This window comes from Salvelinus sp. IW2-2015, unplaced genomic scaffold (genome assembly GCF_002910315.2).
Source record: "Salvelinus sp. IW2-2015 unplaced genomic scaffold, ASM291031v2 Un_scaffold3622, whole genome shotgun sequence".
Classification (NCBI taxonomy): domain Eukaryota; kingdom Metazoa; phylum Chordata; class Actinopteri; order Salmoniformes; family Salmonidae; genus Salvelinus; species Salvelinus sp. IW2-2015.
In genome coordinates, this window is record NW_019944899.1 from 1 (window position 1) to 15345 (window position 15345).

Genomic DNA, 15345 nt, shown 5'->3' on the forward strand with positions numbered 1-15345 from the left:
ACCACACCGAGTTAACCACACCGAGTTAACCACATCAAGGAGGGATGCAGCAGAGATAGTGCTATGACCTGGTCTAAAACTGATGTACATTTAGAATACATTTCAAAGATAAGAAAGATCTTAGCTGAGAATGAATCAAGGATTCTAATAGTTTAGCAAGACAGTTCAGAAATAGCGCAATTATTATTTAGGTCACATGGACATACTGGCGGGTCTTATTCGGTGACATGATGATCGATGCTTGGCTGCAGTTTGACAAATTAAAATAATCTTGCTCTTTTGTCCAAAATAATCTCATCATCTAGGCTAGAGCCCTGCACGGGTGTAAATGATTTTAAGACCAAGACCTACCCTACCCAGGCCCGCTGGCTTCTGGCAAATGTAAGGCCCGGCCTGGCCCTGCCCAAAATCAGAAATAACTGTTAGTTAATCCATAAACTGCTCCTCTGTCTGTCATTCGCTCCCTGCGCACAGCTCGCTCTGCATGCACTCCTCGCATGGCGGCTCCGAGTATCCATAGCAACGGCTCAGCTTGGGCTGCTCTGCTCAATGAAGAGACATGAGATAGCAGTTAGCTGTTAGCTACTTTCCCTCACTCTATACTCCAATAAAACCCAAGGATTATTATTATTTTCTGTAAAATAATCCCTCCTGTTTTATATTTGGTGATGAAACACTTGTGACAACATGTTATGATATCAGCCAGATATCACTGAACTACGCAGCAGAGCCCGAGCAAATGCCTCCGCTTCAAAATGTTAGTGATCGATTTAATGATCCCCGAGCCCTGCCCGTACCCCGGCCCTAACCCTAATGTCGGGACCCGTCGGGCCCAGGCCTGGTAACAGGGCCCGCTCTACCCACCCTGTATCTGCCAGCTGTTGGCTGGAGCGGACGTGCCAAGACCAGAGTGGACACATTCGCAATGTAACGACACAATGGTTTTGACAAAACCGTCATTAGAGTTGAAAATGCGATGGAAACCCATTTGAACTTGTATTTTTTTTAACTGCAAAGGTAATTTTTTTAACTGCAAAGGTAATTTTTATGTACACTACGTAATCAGGCACAGCCTTTAATCCGCAACAAGTCAATTTGATGGAAACATCTCTGGTGGGAAAATGTGCCTATTGTTTTTATGCAGATTTTAGAATATTCACAAGAAAATCTGTCGCCAGCTGGAGGGAAATCTATCTAGTGAAAGAATGTAGCAGCTACATTTCAAAAGGTTTTGCTTAAAGTTGATATTGCATTTTAACTTTCTACCGGAGAAAAATGACACCTGAGGAAATGACCGGAGAATGGTATCCTACACATGAGTCAGAGCCTGTCTGGTGATCCAATGACAAGAGACGATATATTATTTCATCAGAGCGCTGTCTGGTGATCCAATGACAAGAGACGATATATTATTCATCAGAGCGCTGTTCTGGTGATCCAATGACAAGACGATATATTATTCTCAACGCTGTCTGTGAACAATGACAAGAGACGTATATTATTTTCATCAGAGCCTGTCTGTGATCCAATGACAAGAGACAATATATTATTCATCAGAGCGCGGTCGGTGATCCAATGACAAGAACATATATTATTTCATCAGAGAAGTGAACTCAGCAAAACACTCCTTTACATTCATGATTTGAGCAGCAAATTACAATAAGCAATTTAGATGCGTGTTTGCAAAACGCAGCAAGAATTTATTTAGCGTTTTATCTTCCCTTTCTGCATGAAAAACAAAGAATCCTGCTTAACCGACCCCTGCACCACACACAGTAAACGCCTGCACACACACAGTACGCACAAACAAAGTACAGCACGCACAAATTAAAGCACGCACACACACCAAAGTATGCACGCACGCACACACACAAAGTATTGCCACGCACACACACAAAGTATGCACGCACACAACACAAAGTATGCACACACACACACAACACACACACACAGTTTTACCTCTGCTGGGTTCATGATTGCATCATGGAGTACAGTGGCCATGCAGCCTGCCATTCTGTTAGAAAGAGACAGCAGAGAGGTAGAGAGATGGTTGGTTACCAGTGCAGTAAGCCAAAACCACACAGCAGTGGACGCTGCAACTTTCCCTATACTTTTCCTTAATCTGTCGGTCTCCAGTGACCGTTGGTCAAATTAGCAACATCGCTAATAGCTCTAAGACAGTATGTGCACATGTCATGTCTCAGTGAATGTGTGCTGTGACACTGACCATTAGCAAAGTGGTGTTCGCTCCCGGTGGACCACGTTGCTGAGTGAGAACTTGAGTTTCTCATAACAGGCAAAGTACAGAGATGGGCTGGCCCCGCCCCTATCGCCATGACATTCAGTCCCCTCACAGGTCGCCACACCCCTCGGTACGCACGATCTGACGTAGGCGTCCATCACGTTACGTAACGCGCCCCCGCTCGGCTGCAGGCTCTGCATCCGCGTCTGGAGAGAGAGGGGAGGAGAAGACAAGGGAATAAAGGGGGAGGAGAGGACAGAAAGAATGTAGAAGAGGGGCGGGAGAAAGAGAGGAAAGGGCATCAATGCATAGCAATCAACTCTTTCAACGTTCAGCTAATTAGTGGGTCACTATATGTGAAAAGTAAGAGTGCAGTCACAGTGCAGTTCACCAGGTCCAATACAGTAGACGTTTCTCTGTATAGCCTAACAGTATGTTCGTGTTTACTGGCTCAGTCAGTAGATAGGTAACGCATCACAATGCCAAGAAATAATAATAGCGTGAAGCTACTGGTCCACCCTTCCTCTGTCAACAGGGCACCAGTCACTGTGTCACAACAGAATAATGCTCTGTGTAGGAAGGATGGAGCAATAACCAAACTTTGAGATTGCGTCAAGAGTAGAATAGCCTCCTTTATCCAATCACAGAGGACACCAAGACGGAAGGGTGGGAATGACTTCTGGAGAGCAGGGATGGAAATTCCACTCATGACTACACACACTTCTGGGAAACGGAAATCAGAATGAATGTGGAGAAACAGTGTTTTGTTGTCATATATATATATTATTTTTTACACAAGGCTCTAAAAGACTGCCCCAATTCCATTGTTTCTAAAGTGGTCAAGTGTTGTTTTTTGCAAGACAGATAGCCAGCCTTACATTTAAAGGCCATTTCTGCCCTCACCAATTCTCAGAACCAATACAACAGTGTTAGATAGACCTCAACACCAGTCTGTCCTTGCATCCCCTCCAACCCATTACTAGAAACACGGAGCTAACAGTCAACACCATTTCTACACAATAACGTACTACCATGTTTATTTCCATTTTACTGCCTGTTCGTTCACATGCGGCGCCATCTACGCCTGCGGAAGTTGCAGTGCACACACACACACACACACACACGCTATGTTTGCTTGAGTCTACAGCAACAATGGTACACTTTCATCCCCCACTCCTCTCCTCTCAGGAAATGAAACATCAGAACGCACCCGGTTGCATAACGTTTGATTTGACCAGACTTAGCATTACCATGGTATAGACAGACACCGAGAGCCAGCTTCAGGGGGAAATGAAAGGATAGGTTAACCTAACACAGCTGAATCCCCTGGGAAAGTCCCCCCTTCGAATTATTTCTTCCCTCTCTCTTTCCCGTCCTCGTCTCTCTCGTCCCTCTCGTCTCTCCATATATATTGAGAAGCCCTAGATGTGCAGCCCATCAGGCCACAGCCCGTGAGCAACCGCGTGACACCAGAGTACAGTACACAGGATGGGAAACCAGCTCAACATATAGTGGTCTTCTCTCCTGTATGAGAAAGGTTGTATCCCAAATGTCACCCTGTTGCATAGCCTACATTTACCTCTGACTGGAGACCTACTGGAAGGCCTTGGTCAAGTAGGCACTATAGAAGGAATATGTGCCATTTGGGATGCAAAAAAACAATGTTTGGCCTCGTCTTGTGAGGAAAGTCACGTCACGTGTGAGGAAGTCACGGTCGTCTGTGAGGAGAGTCCGGTCGTCTTGAGGAGAGTCACCTCGTCGTGGTGAGGAGAGTCACCGTCGTCTGTGAGGAGAGTCGACGGTTCTTGTGGGAAGTCGCGGTCGTCTGTGAGGAAGTCGCGGTCGTCGTGTGGGAGAGTCACGTCGGCGTGTGAGGAGAAGTCACGCTCGTCGTGTGAGGAATCCGGTCGTCGTGTGAGGGCACGGGCGTCTTGTGAGAGATCCGGTCGTCGTGTGAGGAAGTCACGTCGTCTGTGAGGAGTCACGGTCGTCGTGTGAGGAGAGTACGGTCGTCGTGCGTTGTTAGGAAGTCGGTCGTGTGTAGGAGTCCTCTCGTGTAGGGAGTCATGTCGTTCTTTGAAGAGTCATGTCGTCTTTGAGGAAACGTCACGTCTCTGTATAACGTCGTCATGTTGTTATAACGCTCGTCGTCTATCGCGTTGTTATAACGCTCGTCGTCATGGTTGTTATAATCGTCTTCGTCGTCATGGTTGTTATAACGCTCGTCGTCATGGTTGTTATAACGCTCGTCGTCATTGTTGTTATAACGCTCGTCGTCATGGTGTGCTGTCAAGTGTGTTTTGGGCTTTGATCATCATGGCTTGGCAACTGCCATTCCTCTTCGTTGTCACAGTGACCTCAATATAAACGGTCTTATCAGATCCAATACCACATTTAGAAGCTACTAGCATCGTCCATTAATTCACCAAGAATGATTCTTATTGTTAATCACTTAAAGGTCTAGTGTGATCATGCTCAACTGCAGTGCTTACAGTACTCTATTGCAGCTGAAGTCTGTACTGTAGCATGGCTATACGATGATGCAGGCTCATCACGTAGAGCGGCGTTCTGACATACAGTATTAACTCGTTACTGTACTTGAAGCTTGAACTACGCTGAATTACATCGTACTGCAGTGCCAGTCAGCTAAACGTCGCACCTAGAACGCGTTAACTTACAGCCGCAGCGTCCAACAGCTAGCACCCACACGCGTTGCCACAGCCAGCGTTCAGCCCACACCGCGTTGCACCCACAGCCAACTGTACGTGCCAAGCTAGATAACAGCCAGACCTGTCTTCACTAAAGGGCAGGCCCTTTAGAAGTCCTGGGTCATATTCAACAGGAACAAAACGGAGCGGGCAGTGGAGAGAAAACTGCTCCTCAGCTCAGAACAGGTGAGTGTGTCCTAAATGGCACCCACAGGCCAGTGTTACAGCACCCTGTACCCTGAATAGTGCACTACTTTTGACCAGAGCCCTATGCACTACAAAAGGAATACGCTGCCACTTGCGACACAGAGAGACAGTGACACACCTTGTAAAAGGTCCCAGCAGCAACGAGAAATGGTTATTTTGAAAATCTATGGAGAAACAGCGAGAGAGAGGAAGAAGGAGCGCCAACGCAAGTTCCTTTATTTAACCACGATGACGTCTGTCAGAGCACCGTTTCAACAAGCAAGACTCCGGCTAGAAAATAAACCAGATCAAATGAGAAGTAGTAGTCTCTAACTAGCCCATGACCACCATTATCAGCCTCACAACAACCCAATGATGAGACATTCCCTAGTAAATGAGTGACAGGAAAGTGTGCAACAGTCAAATTGATTCTGAAAAGTCAGAACATGAAATACAGTGCCTTGCCTTCAGACAGTATTCACACCCTCTTGACTTTCCACATTTTGTTGTACTACAGCCTCAACTTAATTGATTCAAATTTGATTGTGTGTCACTGGCCTCACACACACACAATATCCCATAATGTAAAAGTGAAATATTTTTGAAAAGTTTACAAATGACTCAAAAATAAATGCTGAAATGTCAAGTCAGTAAGTATTCAGACCCTTTGTTATGGCAAGACACAATACGTTAAGAGTAAACATTGCTTTAGTCACATAATAAGTTACATGGACTTAAACAATGTGCAATTAATATGTTTAACGTGATTTCTGAAAGACTACCTAGTCTCTGTACCCCACACATACAGTAATTGTAAGGTCCCTCAGTCAAGCAGTGAATTTCAAACACTGATTCAACTACAAAGACCAGGGAGTTTCCAAGCCTCGCAAAGCAAGGCACCTATTGGTAGATGGGTAAAAAAAAAGAAGCAGACATTGAATATCCCTTTGAGCATGGTGAAGTTATTAATTATAATTTGGATGTGTATCAATACACCCAGTCACTACAAAGATACTTCCTTCTCAGTTTGCCGGAGACAAGGAAATCGCTCAAGGATTTAACCATGAGGCCAACGGTGACTTTAAAACAGGTGCAGAGTTTAACGGCTGTGATAGAAGAAAACTGAAGATGGATCAACAAACTTGTTGTTACTCCACAATACTAACCTAAATGACAGAGTGAAAAGAACGATGCCTGTACAGAATTAAAAATAATCAAAACATGCATCCTGTTTGCAATAAGGCACTAAAGTAAAACTACAAAAAAATGTGCAATGAAATTAACTGTGTGTCCAAATATAAACGTTTAAGTTTGGGGCAAATCCATCACAACACATCCCGCACTGAGTACCACTTAATATTTTCAGCATGTGGTGGCTACATCATGTTATGGTATGCTTGTATCAGCAAGGAATAGGGAGTTTTTGGGGGGATAAAACTAAAGCTGAATAGAGCTAAGCACAAGAAAAACCTATAGGAAAACCCAGTTCAGTCTGCTTTCCAACAGACACTGGAAGACAAATTCACCTTTCAGCAGGACAATAACCTAAAACACAAGCCAAATATACACGAGTTGCTTACCAAGATGATTAAAAAAAACCCTGAGTGGCCTAGTTACAGTTCACTTAAAAGTCATCTTGAAAATCTACAGCGAGTCTTGAAAATGGCTGTCTAGCAATGATAAACAACCAACTTGACTGAGCTGGATTTTTTTTTAATAAATACATGCTCTTAGAGATCTACCAAGAAAGACACACAGCTATAATTACAGCCAAAGGTCATTCTAACATTTATTGACTCATGCTGTGAATACTTATGTAAATTAGATATTTTCATTTTCAATAAATTTGCAAACATTTCTAAGAACATGTTTCACTTTGTCAATAGGGCTATTGTGTTAGATGGGTGAGAAATAAATAATGAAATCAATTTTGAATTCAGTCTGTAACAAAACAAAATGTGGAATAAGCCAAGGGGGTACAAAGCTTTCACCATTAATAAACTGACTTAAGGCAAGACTGCCCAGGGCCAAAAGCAGAGACCATGGTACACAGTGGGTAGTATGGACAGTGTATTTCAGACCAAAGGGTATGTATTGGTGTACCATGGTTGTATAGGACAGGGGTGAAGCTTGAAGCCCGTGAAGTCAGACTCTTACAGATTCTTTATTAAAGGGCCAGTGCAGTCAAAATAATTTGTTTCCCTGTGTTTTATATCATATTGTACAGCAGCTGATGAAACTAACACCATAAAAAACAAATTATTCATGACAGATGCTGGTTGAAAATACAATCTAGCATTAGAATGTACAATACCAGAGGCCACCAAAAATAGCATACAACTTGTTCTCTTTGGCTTGGCTACTTCCTGTTCTTTCTGAAAACACTAGGTATTCTAGACCAAAGGGTATGTGTGTATCATGATAGTATGGGGCAGGATTAGAAGGTAACAGAGGTTATAGGTGTTCAGCTGAGGTTCTCATTCTCACCCTACAACCTATTAATCTGTCCAGGTGGTGAGAGGTCAGGGGTGAGGACAGCCAACAGGTGCCAAACCCTGTTTAAACTCAAACTAGTTGGATCAGTCAGTGGCTGGACAAAGTTCAGATACACAACCTAGCTATGCAAATATGCATAGGATGAACCAAAACTCCATGTTGAGTTGAGAATCAATGGTATCCATTCTATAAAATAGCTATATTTATCTGCAGTTCTGTTTCAGTGAACCCTCCAGTGGTAATTGTAATATTCATATGTGTAAACATACTGAATTYTAATTGGATGCATTTTACCGCCATATCATACTGTGCTATGATTGGTTAAGACCACCCAAATGGTTAGGTGATGGTCAGTTTGAACCTGGTTGGCGATATGTGAACATGCCAGTTATAGCTAGCTAATAAAGAGCTACGTTAAGAAATATCCTGTAGTACTGCATTTTATTATTTTGTACAAAGTGTGCAAAACAAGACAGTAATAACTCAAGTAAAAGCTTCTAATCATGTGCAACAACATCAGCCCAACTGACATCAGTGAGTAMACAGAGGAGTCTATTGAGTATCTCCAATCCAGGGCCTTGTGACCAACATACACTTTAACCAACACTAACCAAATACTTTCACTTCTCCTCGAGGATTATGAAACAAAGTGGTGATTATGCAGTGATCTAGCCTAGCTCGCTACAAATATGGATTTGATGACAACCATAACAACTGTATGTGCCTTTATAGTATTAGCTAGTGTTGCTGCTCCAAAACAAACCTGTGTCATATAGTTAGATAGACAAGCTTCAATGCATTATAGTTSGGAGACTAGGGATGRATACAGTGTGAGGCAAGTGTGTACAACTAACTAGGCCCTACATAGGTACATAAGAGCACTTCGTGTGATACTTGGTTAGGTAGRTAACGTTTCATTACACACTTCTCAATATACATATTTGTGACGTAACCTGGCTGGCTCCTGTCGTGTGCTAYCGCGCTGTCGGTCAGCTAACATTAGGAAGTTAGCTAYCGCGGGTAATGATTAACCTTGGTTTAAAASTACGACTACKTTGAAAAAMAACAAACGAGCAGCCTAGATCATTATTTTGCGACATGTCACTTTCACCGTCGCTAGTTAGCAACCTACTCGAGCTCAGGCTTGGGCCTACCAACGGAATGTATGTCAACAACGGCTGAGATTCTGAATAACACGATTTGCTAACAAACATAACTAACTTAGTTAGCATTTAAACAACTGATGGTGGCTCCTCTGACAACGTACATGTCACTGGGGAATGTGTATATGTGTTATTTTAGCAACACTTGTGTGCAGATGATGTATCTACATAATTAGTTAGCTAACTATTCCTCCCCTCTTTCCATTCTGGAATAATTGTGAACAGCTAAGTTAGCCCAGACACCGGTAACTGACTTACAAGCTTAGTTACACAATAGCAATCAAGCGCCTGGCTAAAGGCTAATTTTTCATGTTGACTTTGTCATTAAGTAATCGTTTTTTTATTTAACCTTGTTCTTTTACCTTAACACAGTCGATGGGATACATTAGGCAGTGTTCCTATGCCAGCCACGGCGCCGGCTAACATGTGTGTACTGGTGGCTACACCCTGGGGGACCCCTCGTAGTCTATTTCGGTCTCCGTAGCAGCCACCGTGGGCTCTGGGGCTGCTCGAGTTGCAACAACCAGTAAAGTCCGGTTCCGCTGTTATCCGTGGCGGTGACAGACCACCAACAAACCCTCCGTAAAGCAATCCAAAATCCTCCCGCCGAGCCATCGAATGTCTGCCCCTGCAGCTCCAGCAGTAACCCCGGCATCGACGCTTGGTGTGTCCACCCGCCTGGACACGAAACCATTCGCTTCCATGCAGAGACGATATAGTAAAGTCCAAGTTGCGCGGTTATTCCTCGGTGTCTCCTCTTCTCAAAGTCGACACTTTCGCCGCCAATCTCTTGAGGGTTGTCGAGGGTAGCTCCAGCGGATGACGGGCCCCAKCAGACCGACACTGTGGCTCAAGGGGAGGCTAAAGTCGGCAAGGGGAATAATGCACTTGGCGGACTGGAGAGGGCTTGTCAGTGAGTCACGCCGGAAACGGTTACATGATTGTGTATTTCACCAGTCAATCCTAATGAAATATGGAATGAATCCCAGCGATTGGCTGATTTGCCGTGTAATTATTCATAAAATAAGGCGGGAATAGACCAAAGGGGAGGGATGTGGAAGGCTGGCAATGGTGTGGCAGTGACACTTTTATAAGCTCCATCTTCGTAACCACAGCAGTCACATGTTTTACTGTAGTGAGTTTCCGAATCCAGGGCATGTGTAATCACCACCAAGGTCAATCATTTGATTCAAATGACATGCATCAGCGCTTATTGCGCATAGGGTTTAGTTATATTAAAATGTGTCCCCAACATTGGCTTCGAAGGTCGTCACTGTTCTGTCTACTGTGAAATTACTGCGTGAAATGATGCATGACAGGCTCACTGTGCATGCAGTGCATGCAATGGAAGCGATGCAAGAATGTAAATGTATGCAGATAAATAATATACATCAAAAGATACATAACAGCTATAGATTTTAAACGGACRAATATCAATATGCATTGGTCAAACATGATTGTACAAATCGCACGCACCACACGGGGGCATCATTCAGCACATTGGACAGCGACGTGTTCCGTGACGTGGCCACGTCGGCTACCGGAAGCTACGTCATCTGATGGATTTAAATCTTTTTATTTTATTTTCCTGGATGAAGATTAATCTCGTTCGAAGAAAATGTATTTTGTTGTTAATCTGTGATTAAGGGGTAGGATCCACCGTGATTAAAACGACTGGTATGACGTGACGGCCAGCGTTAATTTGTATCAAAGTGAGTATGGAACGGTGACAATGTCACAGTGTATGGCTATATCTAGCCACCTGGCTACAGCTGTAGCATTCACCGGAAGCCGGTTAGTTATCAGTATTGTTGTTCTAGTTTTAGTCAATCCAAATCGCTATGTCAATACAAATTCTCTGCACAGGCCACATATTCATTCTTTGTTAAATTGCAGTCAGTGGGTGAATTGAGATTAGTTTAGCTTGTAGAGATAACAATTTACTGGCAAGTAATACATCTTACATAACGTAAAACACTGTTTAAATAATAGATGAACTAGTTGGCAGAGCAACCTGGACTCAGGGGTAGACGTAACACGGGGGGGAAGTAAAATATGGTATGTAATAATGTGTGGATGCTCATCATCCAATCCGTATGATATGTTACGAATTGCAATTCGTTAGCTAGGTGGCTAACGTTGGCTAGGCTAGAAGTTAGGGTTAGGCGTAAAGTTAAATGGTAAGTGGAAGGGTTAGCTYACATGCAAAGTAGCTAATGGTAGTAAGTAGTTGCAAAGTTGCCTAAACATCAAACTGTTGCCATGCTTACTCCATTGATAATCAGTTTGAAAGAAGTCACTGTGAAAAAGACTCCATAGTCTCTACAAGCCAGAATGTTGATAAAAAAATGTATTTGAGGTTACTTTACAGGTTGTCGGTGCTGCCCTTTTGCCAGGAAGTAGTGGGGATCAAATGTACACAGTAAAGTAATTGTTAAATAAAATACAATTGTTTACCTGAGTTTTTGCGTCACTGGTAGGTTCTGTCATGTGTATTTTCCATCTCCTGACGCATTTCACGTGATGCACCATATGTAAACAATAGCCGAATGTAACCAAACATTATAGACCAAAGCACATTCCCTCACAATCAGCTGGAAGTGCTTGTGAAATTTGCCAGCTGATTGCGTGGGACAACATTCGGTCTGTGCTTCGGTTAAACTCGGCCATTGTTGAGATTTTGTGCAAGTTGCGTGCGAATTGCATCTGCATTGAAAATACTAACTGATATACAGACCAGCGTACGGAAAGTCTAGTTATGACACTACTTTGTACATATTTTGCCTCAGATTACCTTCTACATAAGGATAAATCAGGTAATGTACATTCAAATGAATTTCTTCAACATTCTGACTTGTGATGGGACTGTTCACAAAAGGTGAGCCTACATATTAACGACAAAAAGGAGTCTACTTCTCACGTATTCATAGAGGCTAAAGTTGTCCGTGATAAGATTCGAACGCGCAACCTTTGGGTTGCTAAGAAGTTCGCGTTCTACGCCCACCCTGACCAACCCACTCATTTTTTCCTTTTTGTAACCATACCAAACGTAACATATCATACTAATTTGAGTTGCCTGGATTTTCGTTTACTATGTTATGTTTAGTCTATGAGACCAGTCTGGGCAGAGGTAGGAGCGTGTGTTTCTATTGCACATGCATGTACTGTATCTATTGTGTTGACACGCTTGAACTCAACACATCTAACTAGTTGGCTGTTCCTTGGTGCCTCTGTAATTTACAAATGATAGGCCTAGCTACCTATGTTTCATGTCCACAACTAACTGGAAGGGATACGTGGTGACTGACTTTTCTTCCGACTTGACAATCTCTATGTCCTTCTCTCCAGATCACCAGGGGAAAGCAACACCTGGGTCCACGTAGTACGTTCCCAACCATGAGGTGACAGCCAGCTAACTCTGCTGCTAGGTCTTGCTGCTTGGACATATGGCAAGGTAACACACACTTTTTATTTGTGGGTTGTGTTATTAGTCAATCTAGCTCGAATCTCTAACCGCGTAGGATAACCATCCATCGAAATACAGAGATATGTCTAGAGCTGGACCAGGGGTGGTGTGGTGCCTAGAGCTGGACCGAGGGGTGGTGTGTCTGTGGAGCTGGGACCAGGGGGTGGTGTGTCTGGAGCTGGACCAGGGGTGGTGTGTCTGGAGCTGGACCAGGGGTGGTGTTGTCTGGAGCTGGACCAGGGGTGGTGTGTCTGGAGCTGGACCAGGGGTGGTGTGTGTCTGGAGCTGGACCAGGGGTGGTGTGTCTGGAGCTGGACCAGGGGTGGTGTGTCTGGAGCTGGACCAGGGGTGGTGTGTCTGGAGCTGGACCAGGTGGTGGATCAGAGAGGATAAAAAAAATCGAACAAAAAGTGAATCGGCACACTGGTATAATAGTGGTCTCAAAGGACAACGTCTGGACCACAAACTGGTTGTTCTTCAGAAGGACCACGAGGCAACACACACTAACTGGACGGCTGTATTGACTTGATGCAGGATGTGAACTTCAGCATGTGTTTAGGTGAAGAGGTGTAATGTTTATGATTGTTTGAAATGTTACCACAGTGTTATGTTATACAGAACTAGTAATGTAATAACTGCGCGTGTCCATGCGTTATGTTGCAGTAGGTTATGTCTATGAAAGTAATGAAAACCTCCCCTCCTCCTCCAGGATCACTTTCTCATGCCTGCCAGCCTCCTGGTACTGCAGTGTGTCCTTGCTGTCTCTGGGCTGTGTGCCCAGGCAAAGGGCCTTCTTCCTGGTGTTCCTCACCTGCTCTGCCCTGGTTTTCCTGGGGGTCTACCAGACTGAGCTCTGGGGGCCCCAGCGCCACAGGGGACACGTCAACAAGTGAGTGAGACGTCAGATGAACGGGCAGACAGAATGACAGAGAGAGCGAGAGACAAACAGGCACACACACACACACACGCACAAAAACAAACACACCAGGCAAAGTGTTTGCACTGTACTATTACTAAGTCAACCCAGACTCTGCATTCATAGTGTATGGTGTCTAACATGTTTCTCTCTCCATCTCCCGCTATATCACCCCTAGATACCTCTCATCTGTGGAGACCATGGAGGCTACTGATGTCACCAACGCAGCTCTAAACTACGGGATCGTGGTGGACTGCGGCAGCAGCGGCTCCAGGGTGTATGTGTACTACTGGCCCCCCCACCATGGAAACCTCCACACCCTGCTGGACATCAGGCAGATGAGGGACCACGACCGCCACCCTGTGGTCAAGAAGATCAAACCTGGTGAGGAAAGAGTGTGGGTGGTGAGGGGCGGGGCTACAATAACAACAGCAGAGAACAACATAACTGTTGAATGACCAGGAGAAAAGGATGTTATCCTCACCACTGCCGTTGCCACATCACAGCAGAAACACGTCGTCTTTACTCTGTCAGATGCCCCTCGACCTCTTCACCTCTGGTACAGAGAGAGCTAAGATACAGTTACTAGTAGTATTACCATGCGGTAACTGACGAAAATACAGGGAACGCCAGCAGAAGTGTGCTTAGTTAGGGCGTTGAGCCGTTACACACTGTTAGAACAGATTCTACAATCTGTGTCTGGAACTCTGCTGGAGGGATCGTCCATTAGAAATCCCTTCAGTTGATGTTGTTGGTGGGGTGTGGAAAACGCTGGTCTCAGGTGCAGCCCAGGAATCTCCCCTAAAGTGTTCAATTGGGTTGAGATACTGAACACACCCAACTTTAAACCCACTAAGCTCCTTTGGGACCCCTCTTTCAATGTCCCTGAGATCCTCTTGTTCTAGCCATGGTAGCCAAAATAATGAGCAACTGGGTGTTTTTCTAACATGACCTAAGCATGATGGGATGTTAATTGCTTAATGAACTCAGGAACCACACTTGGGTGGAAGCACCTGCTTTCGGTAATCACTTTGTGTCCCTCATTTACTCAAGTGTTTCCTTTAGTTTTGGGAGTTACCTACATAGGTTCAGCATTGGTGGGGCGTGGCACCCAGAGGAAGTTAGTGTTTGTCACACACAGTGTGGAGGTTTCTACCAGTTTTCCCATGTTGTCAGGCCACACGTACACATGTCCTCAACCTGCTCCTTATCTCAACATTCTTTCCATTACCCCCTATTGGCCTGATACCTGAACACATGGGACTGAGTAGGACCGCGATTGCTAAGCAGTTAGCAGCTGCTTTGTTCCCACATAAATGAACAGTAGAATTTACAGAGAAATAGTACATCTGCCCGGTTACACCCAGCCAAGGCCACTACCTCATCCTCACTCAGCTATCACTAACTCTCTCGTTCTCTCTCTTTCTCTCTCCTTTCCTTTCTCCCCTTTACTCTCCAGGTATTTACCATGGCGCTGAGCCCAGCCAAGGCAGTGACTACCTCCACCCCTCTTTCCTTCGCTGCCACCCATGTCCCAGGAAGAACACAAGGAGACTCCTCTCTATATCCTCTGTACGCTGGCATGAGACTGCTGCCTGAAGGTAGGCTAGCCTCCACCTCCACTTTGTCAGGGTTCAAGGGTCAGCTGGGGGTCAAGCACAGGATTCCCCCCTAGAGATCTGTGGGAGGTTTGAGGCATTGAGTTTATACATTCTCTACAGCGGTTTAAAAAGTGTGTTTATTCTCCCCATGTCCCCCCCAGTCAGCAGCTGCTATCCTGGAGGACCTGGTAAGAGATGTTTCCTGTGGAGTTTGACTTTCCTGTTCTTCCAGCTCCCATGCAGAGGTGATCTCTGGGAAACAGGAAGGTGAGACAGAGAGCTGTGAGCCTGATGGGAATATGGTACAGTGTATAACCTAGACACTGATCGACTCCTGGGATCACCATTACACGAACTGTATCTCATGCCTCGACTAAGTGGCTTTTGATAAAGTGTCTGATGATGGTAATATTGGTGTGAAAAAAGAAAATGGGTTACTTGAACAATATATGCACCTGTCCTGTTGTGTGTGTGTGTGCTTGTGGGTAATGTTTAAGCTGCCTTTTCTGCCCGCAGGTAGTTTATGCATATGGAATTGCGTATTACTTTTGTGTTGGAATCTCTCTC

At 44.6% G+C, this 15345-nt stretch overlaps 1 protein-coding gene and 1 pseudogene across 1 annotated transcript in view; one reads left to right on the forward strand and one right to left on the reverse strand.

The window, feature by feature from the left end:
• Nucleotides 1-1959: 1959 nt before the first annotated feature.
• On the reverse strand, nucleotides 1960-9871 carry LOC112076204 (mitoferrin-2-like; annotated as a pseudogene).
• A 431-nt stretch (nucleotides 9872-10302) lies between these two features.
• Nucleotides 10303-15345, forward strand: part of LOC112076203 (ectonucleoside triphosphate diphosphohydrolase 7) — a 10249-nt gene continuing 5206 nt past the window's right edge. Inside the window, exons 1-6 of the mRNA XM_070441218.1 lie at nucleotides 10303-10507; nucleotides 12144-12249; nucleotides 12971-13150; nucleotides 13356-13581; nucleotides 14637-14778; nucleotides 15022-15080. Coding sequence (XP_070297319.1) covers nucleotides 12242-12249; nucleotides 12971-13150; nucleotides 13356-13581; nucleotides 14637-14778; nucleotides 15022-15080 — 615 coding nt within the window. The 5' untranslated portion in view covers nucleotides 10303-10507; nucleotides 12144-12241. The remainder of the gene's footprint in view (nucleotides 10508-12143; nucleotides 12250-12970; nucleotides 13151-13355; nucleotides 13582-14636; nucleotides 14779-15021; nucleotides 15081-15345) is intronic.